This window comes from Camelina sativa, chromosome 1, assembly GCF_000633955.1.
Source record: "Camelina sativa cultivar DH55 chromosome 1, Cs, whole genome shotgun sequence".
Taxonomy (NCBI): Eukaryota; Viridiplantae; Streptophyta; class Magnoliopsida; order Brassicales; family Brassicaceae; genus Camelina; species Camelina sativa.
In genome coordinates, this window is record NC_025685.1 from 401,091 (window position 1) to 413,017 (window position 11,927).

The following is an 11,927-nucleotide window of genomic DNA, read 5'->3' on the forward strand; positions in this document are numbered from 1 at the left end:
ACCAAACCATTGGGATCAGAGTGGAGGAACTGTGTTCATACCTCATCTAGCAAGCCTCTATCGGACTGGTAACCATTCCAGAATAGCAGTCCAGAAAGTGAAGGCATGTTTGGGAACAGAGCACTTGAACCGAACCGCTGGAGCCCAATTCTTCTTAGAAGCAGTAGGTCGGGAAAATCCTTAAGTCATTTTGGCTGAAAAGTTTTTCTTGAGGTTATATGTTAGTGATGGGTGAATAAAAATGTTGAAGATAGCGTCGAATTGGGGGGCTTGAGGATGAAGCCTCTCACTCACTCATTAATTTCTCAGTATCATATTCTCCTCTTAGTTTACTCTTTGAAGCCTCTCCTGAGACAAACCTGATTCATTCTCAATCTTCTTCTTCTTCTTCTCCCAAGGAGTCCCAACCAAGAATATCAGAAGATCCATTGAAGATCTTTTCCATCCTGACCGTGTTCTGATCGGTGGTCGTGAAACCCCTGAAGGGTTTAAAGCTCTCAATGCCTTGAAAGACGTTTATGCTCAGTGGGTTCCAGAAGATAGAATACTAACCACCAATCTGTGGTCCGCTGAGCTCACCAAGCTTGCTGCCAACGCCTTCTTAGCCCAAAGAATCTCATCTTTCAATGCAATGTCTGCTCTCTGTGAAGCCACTGGTGCTAACGTCTCATGAAGTGTCCTATGCTGTTCGTAAAGACTCTAGAATCGGTCCCAGGGTAGATCAGAATAGATAATCTTATGCATTACCAAAAAACTTCACAAGATTTTAGAGTAGATCAATTCTTAGAATGTTACTCACCATGCCTATAACTGTACCTATTCTTGTGATTGCTTCGTCAGGGAACATAACTTGTTCTGTTATCCACACAAACCTGTGTTCAACGCATTGTTACTGATCATACCACCTGTCATTTTGTTCTGTTGTGTTTGACTCATGATAAAGATAGAGAATGGGCCGAGAACATGGAGGTGAAGTTGATAAGCGCAGGGAAGGTATTGGAAAACAACAAGACGGTTAACGATTACCGAAGTCCAGTCTCTAATCTCGTAGGCGCTGTCACCAAAATGCACCTTATCATCCAACCTCCTGTTACTGAAAAAGGTAAAACATTCTTTAGATTCTTCTCGTTTTTTCTAGCTCCTCAAAGCGACAGCAGCCTTTACTTTAGCATCAAATTATGTTCTCGACTTGACAGAGAGATGTTACAATGTTTGAAACAGAAAAGAAGCCTAAAGCTGACCCGAAGATGAACAAATGCGTCTGTGCAGTCATGTAAGAGAGTAGCAAAATCTCAAGAGAGAGTCAGATTTCTGGTCCTTTAAGTTTGGTCCCTGATGTGGTTGTTATAGATTGTTTACTAATACAGATACGAAATTAAAAGAGTGCTGAACCATTTTTTTTTTAGAAAAGTATGAATCAGAAGCTCTTCTCTAACTTGTTGCAAAATTAAATTATAGTGTAGTAATGATTCAGATCCTCTTTAAGACACAAGAAGACTCTGTTATAGCTATATTTCTTAGTTCCTCCGCATGTGGAACCCATTTTGTCGTCTAAGAATTGTCAATTGTGAAACTAAACTAGAATATCTCCCAATCATCGGTAGAGATGATTTATTATATCGTTCTCTGTTTGCAGAGAATTGTTTGACTAAACTCGCAACAACAAATGAAAGAAACAATCAAACGAATAAAACAAACAACAGTATCTTTGCGTAGATTATCTCCTGATAGGCCCCAAATATTAACAAGATCACTGGCATAGTGAAGGTAAAGTTTTTGATCCTTGTGATTGTAGACAAAATCATCATAACATTTGAAGAGAGGAAAGTCGTGCCACTTGTTATCTCCTTTCTTGGTAAACACACAAGAGCGCAACATTACAACTAGGTAATCTTTGGTTTTGTTGACTATCCGAAACAAGCTCGGTCATCTTGTAGTATCTTTATCTAAAAGATTGTGTATCGGGTGGATAAATCCTCTCACCATTTAAAGGGTTGAGAATGTAGAAATCCATGAGAGAATTCACCAATAAGAGCCAGCTACCACAAGTTGTCAGACAACGGAATCTGATATTGGTTAGGAACGCAGCCTCTCGAAGCAGAGTGTCTGGTTATAAATTAAGCTCGGTATAAGAGTTCAATAATTAAACCGGTTATCACACTTGGTTTAATTGAGTTATTCAGAGTTGTTTGGTCTTTGATGTGATTGGTATTAGTATAGAATGTTCAATAACTAAACCGGTTATCACACTTGGTTTAAGTATTTGAGTTGGTCTTTTGATGTGAATGTTATAGAATGTTTATTGAATGAAAGAGACTTGAACCTTTCTCTGTTTACACTAACAATCGTAAAACCAAACTGGAAGCAAAAACAAACGAAGCATTAACTAATGCTAAAGACTCGATCAATCACTTAAACCCGGGAAGAACCATCGAGCATCAGAGAAAAGAATGGACGAGAAAACACATGGAGGCAAAGGTTCAACCTTGTGGGTTGTGAGATTGAAGACAAATATATGTTCTGGATTCTTTCTGCCACAACCCACCCCACTATAGTAGATTGAGTTTCTCTTGACCCCTGGGATGTCTTTGGCCACAACAGTGATACCCATGTCAAAGATCAGTGCCTCATCGCCCAAGGAATTCGTTCTACCCCACTTGTCGGTACGACCTCGCGTCTTAAATGCTAAAGAGCCATCTTTTGGATCGCTGCATTACACTAGATACCTTGAGAACTTGTCCCGATACCGTGGTTGCAATGTTTACCCAGCCGGCGTCGTCATCAGTCTCTCGTATATATGCATCCTCATCTTCTATCCACTGTAACCGGTTCTCTCGCGTCCTAACAGGGAGGAACTCACCATAATGAAAGCCAATTGGGTTAGAATACTTGGCTTCATAAACTCTTTGTGGATGATCTTCACGGAAAGACCAGATACTGACAGCATCACCGTTACGGTAGACGTAGAGCTTTTGAGCCTTGTGATTGTAGACCATGTGTTCATCCGGTTCGGCCCATCCTATGTTAATGATCATCCGTCGCCACGTGTTATTCCCTTTCCTTGTATAGACCATAAACGTCTCACTCATCGACCACACAACTAGGTAATCTTTGGTTTTCTCATCTACCCAGAGACAAGCTAGGCTGCTTGTTTTCAAGCTTGGTCTAGCATGAAAAGGCACAACAGACTCTGAAACTGGTAGATCAATCCTCTCACCACTCAAGGGATTCAGAGTGTTGAGGTTCCACGTAGGGTCCATCATCAAGAGCCAGCTGCCATAAGTGGCCAGACAGCAACTCCGCACAAAGTCAACACCGAGATCTCTCGTTTTGTAAACTCTGTCTCTATCGTCTGGAATGTACAACACGCAACTCCCGTTGTTGTTGTTGTTGTTGTCGTCGTCGCAAGGGAAGAGGATCAGCCATGGAATCTGGTTTCGTTTAGGGACGCAGCCTCTCGAAGCAGAGTGCCAAGAGGAACAAACAGATTTAGCTCGATTAAGATCTGTGAAACTCAGACGTCCCAAGACACATCGCAGCAGATCCGGACAAAGCTCCGACCACTTAACTTGCTTCTTCTTGCTTTTCCTCATTGTTCCCAAAAAAATTTGTTCAACACAAAAGAAAAATTCACAGAGGAAGTTTTGCCTTTATAGTTTTTGATGATATCATCGGATTTCAATAAAGCCAATCTCTTCGGACAAAAAAATCAAAAAATAATTGATATCTTTTTCTAAATCATTATTTTAAATATTTTGGTAAAATTTTACGTTTATTTTTGTTATTTTAAATCTTTTGGTAAAATCGTTTTTTTTCTTTTAATTTAGCACAAAAAACTAGTTTTAGTGTCAAATTTATACCACATGAAATCATTGTCAAACCAAAAGAAATCTTACGTACTAGATACCTAAACTCGGTTTGTTTTTTAACGTTTCTAAAATTCTAACACTTAATTTTTTTTTTAATTATCTAAAACGAATTGATATGTTCTTATAAATCATTAACTGAATAGTGAGTAATTTCTGAATTTAAGGGCTAGTCATGATTTGAATGATCAATGGATAAAATAACAATTTTATTTACTTGATGAGGAGAAAAATAACAATGTATTGTATTCTTATTTTACCGACTACCAATGCTACATCACGAGTCACGAATCACGAATCACGAATCACGATATAATTTCTTTAAAGAATATTGTTAAATTTTATTTATAAAAAGCTATGGTTTGTTAACTTGATATCTTTTGATATATTTTATAAAACATTAGTTGAATAATGAGTAAATTACTGCATCTAAGAGCATGATTATCCCACATCCTGTGGGATGTCTTTTACTTGTTTAATAATATAATAATAATAAAAAGTTTTAATCTTATATTTTATGAGACACAGATCTCTGCCCAGATCAATTTATATCCTCACGGACCCTCTACGTGTCATTAGTTTATTGGTTAAGTGTTGTTTTGTTTTGTTTTTTTATCTTTTCTTTCTTTTCTTCTCATTCTGTTTACAAAATCAAAACAGAGAAACACGAAATCAAAACAAAGAAACACGAAATAAAAACGATCGAAGTTCTGATCGGTTTCCAGAAACAATAGATCTTGCCTCGTCGTCTTCTTCTTCCTGAGACGTTATGGAGATCGGTTGATGAATACACTGGAGAAAGAGATCTCGCCTCCTCGTCTTCTTCTTTGATTCGATCCAAGTGTTCTACTTTTCTCTTTTTATATTCTACGACTTGAATCCGAAAGTTTTGATCTTTTTTTTTTAATTGAAAGCAGAACTTGTTGTATAGGAGATGACTCATCTGTGTGTGATGTTTTTAGCAGGTCAAGTCTTTGTTTGGTTATGCTAAATCCAGCACCCCGGTCAGTGTATCGAAGAATTGTACCAATCTCAATGTTGCTTGCGGAAGTGCATAGCCTTCCCCACAAAGCTCACCTGGGTCTCCCCGTTTCTCCAGGCAAAAGGCTAGCCCCTCTTCTCTACAATCTCCAACCAAATCGTCAACTCATTCCTCAGGTTTGATTTCTATATCCAACTGCTCCTCTTATGAGAGGGAACTAACTTTGCTTGATAGTTGATATCTTGATTAATTTGTTTTTAATATGGTCAAATAATTGTTGAGACTAGATTGTAATAGCTTTCTAAGTAGATGCAGAACCATGATAACTTATGTAATAGAAACTACTTTCTTCTTCAAGTCGAGCTTAACATGAAACGAAGTTGCGGGTTTAGTATGATAGTATGGAAGTTGACATTGATTTCTTGTTTGATTTTTAGTATTGTAGAATGGTAGTAAGCTGTTTGATATCCGATTGATTGTTGATATTGATGTCTTGTTATAAGTCTTGTTTGTAGAATAAAAAGGTATTGATTTATTTATTGTTATGTTTTAAGTCTTGCTTTGTTGTTGACATTGATATTGTGTTGTGTCTTGTTTGATTTATTTGAGCTTAACATGAGTCTCTCTGTTTTAAGAAGTTCTTATCTCTCTCTCTTTGTTATTGTGTTGTGTCTTGTTATAAATCAATTTTATAAGCTCAAATCCTATGTTTCATGTTTGTTATTGTGTTGTGTCATGTTATAAATCAATTTTGGAGTTAAGAGTTTGTTTGTTTATTTTACGTGTCATGAGCCATTTTCATAGTGTTGTTATTGTGTTAATGTTATTGTGTTGTGTCTTGTTTGGTTTGTTATTGTGTTAATGCTATTGTGTTGTGTCTTGTTTGGTTCTGCTATTGTGTTGTGTCTTGTTTGGTTTGTTACAGTGTTGTGTCTTGTTTGGTTCTGCTATTGTGTTAATGCTATTGTGTTGTGTCTTGTTTGGTTTGTTACTGTGTTGTGTCTTGTTTGGTTATGCTATTGTGTTAAGTCTTGTTTGAAGTCTTGCTCTTAATCTGAACTGCTTGAATTTGATCTGAACAATTTAAATCATATAGTGATTTTGCATTTTGATCTTTTTGACAATTCTTGGCAGGAACATGGAAAGGATGAGGTTGAGTATTTCAGACTTTGTGATCTTTAGGACTGTTACGATGAGCTGAGTGCAGTACTACATCCCGTATCTATCAGCCATCCAAATCAAACCGACTTGATTTCCAGAATGTTGTCTCTGAACTTTGGCACACCACAACAAAAGTCCCTCATCTGTGAAGTATGTGATATGTAGTCTTTATGCGGCTTCAGCAACACCCGGTTAGGTCGGCACAACACAACAAAAGTTCTTCGTCCGTGAACACAAAAGTTCTTCGTCCGTGAACCTTTTCAGTTTTGCTAATTTGTTTTCTTCTACCCACTTGTGAATCGGCTACTCCTATCTACTTGTTGTTCAATAAACTTGTATATATAGCAAATGAGACTCGGCTACTCTTGAATGTAAAAACTCTCAAGTTTCAAAACTATTCTGCTCCCAATAACGTTGCAAACAATCTCTCTTCCAAATCCTTTCTAAAACAGCTACAATCTTTTTTTATCATCAAACAGCTACATTATTTTTTTTCATCAATTAGATTTTTCTAAGAACATGTCATCTGCAGATTTAGATGATGAGGTTGATGAATTTTTTGATGAACACTTTGATAATCTATTTCAAGATTGCATAGATGATTATGGCAATAATCTATTTATCATCAAATATACTTTAAACACATTTTTAATAAAAAAAATTAGACACCCTAGGATGACTAATAGGAAGACAAAAATTAAAAACAAGGATGAGAAAAGATTTGTATTATTTTTACTATTATTAAAATATAGAGACCCTCAATTGAAGATGTGGGATAATTATGCTCTACGGACTATTTACACATTACTTAAAACTTGTTATTTTGTAAATTAGATGATTAATCCTTTTCTATAAGATTTAATGTTATACATTTCTTTTGTTAAATATTATATATTTTCTTTTCAAATCAGCGACGGTAAGCTTTCTCGTTTTCAAGTTTTTTATTCATTTCGAGAATTTGTACTCCATGTTAGACTGTATCTCGTCTCTGGAATTAAATGTGGGTTTGTGTTTTTTTGTTACATGGACTTCAAATTTAACGTGTTTTTTTGGATTGTTTTTGTGTGAATGTGGTTGCCTTCCGCTTTTGCTTGATCTTGTTGCTTGACCCAACTAATCTTGTTCAGTTTAAAAAAGAATTAAAATAATTAGTAAATGCTATTAATGTATAAAAAAATAAATACATGTTAATTTGTGCAAGTAATTAATTTTGAGATATGTTTTTTTAAATGATCAATATAAAATACATGAATATATATTTTTTTGGTTAATACAAGTACGTATATGCGTAATGGACTAAATATATTAGATTTAAGTAAACTATGTGGGCTTTGTATTACCTAAATTCATCTAAACAAAGTGTACACATAGTACACATATATAGCTAGTTACAAATTACTTAAAAGTTTTTATTTTGTAAATTAGATGATTAATTCTTTTGTAAAATATAATATACATAAGATTTAAAGTTATACATTTATTTTGTTAAACATTATATATTCCTTTTGTTTTTACTGCACCAAAATCCAAAATATTAATTTAAATATTATCATGAATTTAGGGGCAAGTCATGAATTACTTCTAACTATTTATTTTGAAAACAAAAAAAGTTATTAAATATATCTATTACAATTATTGTTTTTATATCACAAAATCCTCATACGAAACAAACATCAAGCTCATCCTACTAATATTAGGATATTGAAGAAAACGAAGATTTTTTTTGTAAAACTTATTTTGCCTTAATTTTCTGGACAATCTCAATGGTTATCATATTTTAAATTTAATTAGTTCTCTTTTCTATACTTACGCCAAAAAAACATAGTCAACAAAGTTGTTGTAGTATAGTGGTAAGTATTCCTGCCTGTCACCGGGTTCGATCTCCGGCAACGGCGTAAACCTTTTTATTACGTCAAAACTTTATCTTATGTAGTTTATGTGACATAATACACGTCATCATATTATATCCTTTGTCGTCTGTAAGAATGCATACGATTTTCCCTCTTGCATTTTTTTCTGTTTTGTACTTTTTTTCTCTGAAACACAACAATGGCGTCGACGAAGCCCGGTCCCGCAATCAACCTTGAAGAAGATGCGGAAGGCGACAGTGTAGCCGTAGACGATTCGATTTTCATACCGGAGGCTACGAGCTTGCTCGTTTGTTACTCTCCGTTCGACGACAGCGACATCGATTGCAATCCTTATTTCCCTTTCTCAGGACTAATTTCAGATTCTGGATCAGGTTCTTACTCGGATTCAGAACCCGATCCGTACATATGTCCCATCGATTTCTTCGATCGAGAGTCTTCCGAGGTTGAGGCGTCTGAGTACTTGGAATCGGAAGGGCTGACCTCCGGTGATTTCAATATTTGGGGATTTTATGATCCTAAGGAAGACGAAGATGAGATAGTTTTGGGAACTAGATGTTTATTTGGATCCGGTTCAGGATCCGTGTCGGATCAGCAACCGGGTGAGCAAGGGCTTCGAGTGACCGGTATCGATTCGGATTCCGATTATGACGATGACGTGTTTGGTTACACCTCAGAGGATAGTGGGAATAGAGCAAATGATTCGGGTCGGGTCGAGGTTGGTACGGGTCTCCCTCCTGTGTGGGATGATGTCTTCGGAGAGGAAACCGTCTTGGCTGATGAAGAATGGGAGGAAGTGCAGAACGCCATTAACTGGACGGTTAGGGCGTTTGGTAGACCTGAAGAAGAAGAAGAAGAAGAAGAAGAAGAAGGGGAAGATGAATTGTCTTCAGTATCAAGGGATGATGATGATGAAGAGCAGGAACTTGACTGGCAGGTTTTGTTAACTGTTAACAATGTTGTTAATTATATCGAACAAGCTGAAGGAATCTTGATAAACCCTGATGATATCGATCCGAGTTATTACCTGTATCTAGCTAGTTTGGATGAATATGATGAAAACCATAGTGGGCATTATGATGCTGATGCTATTCTTGGGCAAATGTTTGATAACGAGGCTGGAATCTGGGGAAATCCTCCAGCAGCCAAAAGTGTAATTGAGGATCTTCCAGTTGTGGAACTTACAGTGGAAGAATTAAACAAAGGGAACAATGTTTGTGCGGTGTGTAAAGATGAAATTGTAGTGGAGGAGAAAGTGAGGAGGCTTCCTTGTAGTCATTTCTATCATGGAGACTGTATTATGCCTTGGTTGGGGATAAGGAATACTTGCCCGGTTTGTCGGTATGAGCTGCCTACTGATGATCTTGAGTATGAAAGGCATAAGAGCTCACAAAGGAGCGATGCCGGTTTGGCAAGGAACTTACCCGGTAGACATAGTTAATTGAATTTGAAGTATTTGTTGTTCATGTTAATTAGCCAGGCAAGATCCTTAAACCACTTTCTTTTATGGTAAGCACTTACCGTGAATGTGATAGTGAAGTATCTGTTGTTCATGTTGTAAATGTAAATATTCGTATTTTGTGAAATAAATCATGTTAAACTTGGAACACATATGTTGCAAGTGTTTTCTGAAGTTAATCCTCTTCATAGTTGTAGTCATTGATCTGGATAAATCAGTACTATAAAAGTTACCCTTTTGTAATGGCTTCGATTAATTTATACACCTCTGCGATGCTTAATTGTTCTCTCAGTGAAACTTATGTTTGTATTTCTTGCAGCAGGACTCCAGCGTTTCTCACAGATTCGATGGAGTTTGTAAAAGTAATAAAAGTCTTATGTACGCCCTGTCGCACTGGTATGTTAATGCTGTGCTATATGTTTGATTTGATTGTTAGTTTTTTTTTTTTGTTTTTCCCCTATATAATTTTAGATAACAAATCGGCTGTAATCTGTATATGACTGTACTGTATATAGTCTCTTGTCAACCCGACAAAATGTTGAAACAGGTTCATCTTTTTGTTTTAAACAAGTCGGAGACTCTTGTCGTCGGTGAGACTTGCTCTTTATTGAGAAAAACACTGAACATCGTGATGTTTATGAGAACTACGTGCCGTTTGTCGTATATTTGAATAAGGCCTCATATGTCATGGCCCAAATATCAGCCTGTTATACTAAAGCCCATCTAATAAGAAAAAGAGAGAATAACGGGTGTGAGACATAAAATAAATGAAAATAAAAGGTGTGAATGTGAAATTAAAAGAAGATTTTGGTTTGTCAATTGATCGCATCGCACCGACGTGGAAAGCTGTGGTCTCCTCACTCGTCGCGTCAGTAGTCGTCACCATCCTCTCTCCATTACATAATTTTGTAATTAATTATACAAGTTAGTTACCACTGCACTAAATTTATTGTTTATTTGGTAAAGATTATATGATTAAATGTATTAACGTGTTATTTTCTTCACTAAAATTAAATGTTTGAGATCTATCCGTCACACTCCAGAGGTTGTGTTAACTCAGTCATCTGTCTCTCTGGGACAAAGCAAAAGAAGAACCTCACCGACGAATCGAAAATTTCCCGATCTGAAAAACAACTGACCTGTAAAAGGTGAAGTGTATCGGTTTTATAAAATGGCGGTGGCCTTCCGTGGAGGCCGAGGCGGTGTCGGATCCGGCCAATCTACCGTACTTCGTAGTTTCTTCTCTTACCGGATCTTTATCTCCGCTTTGTTCTCTTTCCTCTTCCTCGCCACTTTCTCCGTCGTTCTCAACTCTTCTCGTCATCAACCTCCTCAGGATCATGTACGCATCTCCAATCTCTTTATTAGCTCCTTTGATTCATCTTGTTTTATATGCTTTTTTGATCGATTTTGCAATTATGAATCGGTTCTTTTGAATCATATCTGAGCTTCTTCTTCGTATTTGTTGTTTTAGACATTGCCGAGTATGGGAAACGCATATATGCAGAGGACGTTTTTGGCTTTACAATCGGATCCATTAAAAACGAGGTTGGATCTGATACACAAGCAAGCCACTGATCATCTCACACTTGTCAATGCTTATGCTGCTTACGCTAGGAAGCTTAAGCTTGATGCTTCCAAGCAGCTTAAGCTCTTCGAAGATTTGGCTATCAACTTCTCTGATTTGCAGTCGAAGCCTGGTTTGAAATCTTCTGTCTCTGACAACAGCAATGCTCTTGAGGAGGATACGTTTAGGGTGCTTGAGAAAGAAGTGAAAGATAAGGTGAAGACAGCTAGGATGATGATCGTTGAGTCTAAAGAGAGTTATGATACACAGCTTAAGATCCAGAAGTTGAAAGACACAATCTTTGCTGTTCAAGAACAGTTGACTAAAGCAAAGAAAAATGGTGCTGTCGCAAGCTTGATTTCAGCCAAGTCTGTCCCTAAAAGTCTTCATTGCTTGGCCATGAGGCTTGTAGGAGAGAGGATCTCAAATCCTGAGAAGTACAAGGATGCTCCACCTGACCCAGCCGCAGAGGATCCAACTCTTTACCACTATGCGATTTTCTCTGACAATGTGATTGCTGTCTCTGTTGTGGTGAGATCTGTTGTGATGAATGCCGAGGAGCCATGGAAGCATGTCTTCCATGTGGTCACTGACCGAATGAATCTTGCAGCCATGAAGGTCTGGTTTAAGATGCGTCCTTTGGACCGTGGTGCTCATATTGAGATCAAATCCGTGGAGGATTTCAAGTTCTTGAACTCTTCATATGCACCGGTCTTGAGGCAGCTCGAGTCTGCCAAGTTGCAGAAGTTTTACTTCGAGAACCAAGCTGAGAACGCAACTAAAGATTCCCATAACCTCAAGTTCAAGAACCCGAAATATCTCTCGATGTTGAACCATCTCAGGTTTTACTTACCAGAGATGTATTCGAAGCTGAATAAGGTTTTGTTCTTGGACGATGATGTTGTGGTGCAGAAAGACGTGACTGGTTTATGGAAAATCAACTTGGATGGCAAGGTGAATGGAGCTGTTGAGACATGCTTTGGCTCTTTCCATCGGTATGGTCAATACTTAAACTTCACTCATC

The 11,927-nt window shown here is 37.3% G+C and overlaps 2 protein-coding genes, 1 long non-coding RNA gene and 1 pseudogene across 7 annotated transcripts in view; 3 read left to right on the top strand and 1 right to left on the bottom strand.

The window, feature by feature from the left end:
- LOC109132901 lies at window positions 2,405-3,593 on the bottom strand (annotated as a pseudogene).
- Window positions 4,505-6,449, top strand: LOC104752815. 3 transcript variants are annotated; one of them, XR_002037531.1, is made up of 3 exons: window positions 4,505-4,707; window positions 4,829-5,024; window positions 5,983-6,449. It is a non-coding gene; the product is annotated as an uncharacterized LOC104752815 (long non-coding RNA). The 3 variants fall into 3 exon arrangements; XR_762083.2 differs by having other exon boundaries at window positions 4,832-5,024; XR_762062.2 differs by lacking the exon at window positions 4,505-4,707 and having other exon boundaries at window positions 4,716-5,024.
- Window positions 7,525-9,915, top strand: LOC104753653 (E3 ubiquitin-protein ligase Praja-2-like). Of its 3 annotated transcripts, none has more exons than XR_762126.2 (2): window positions 7,525-9,386; window positions 9,656-9,915. XR_762126.2 is itself a non-coding variant. In XM_010476107.2 (1 exon), exon 1 carries the CDS (start codon window positions 8,059-8,061, stop codon window positions 9,316-9,318), a length of 1,260 nt encoding a protein of 419 aa, XP_010474409.1. In that variant the 5' UTR covers window positions 7,525-8,058; the 3' UTR covers window positions 9,319-9,510. The 3 variants fall into 3 exon arrangements, 1 of the variants encoding a protein (XP_010474409.1); XR_762159.2 differs by having other exon boundaries at window positions 9,659-9,915; XM_010476107.2 differs by lacking the exon at window positions 9,656-9,915 and having other exon boundaries at window positions 7,525-9,510.
- The window catches only part of LOC104755081 (probable galacturonosyltransferase 9), a gene marked incomplete in the record, with an annotated part of 3,817 nt that continues 2,200 nt past the window's right edge, over window positions 10,311-11,927 (top strand). Inside the window, 2 exon segments of the mRNA XM_010477764.2 lie at window positions 10,311-10,678; window positions 10,811-11,927. Of these exon segments, the coding sequence (XP_010476066.1) occupies window positions 10,508-10,678; window positions 10,811-11,927 (1,288 nt within the window).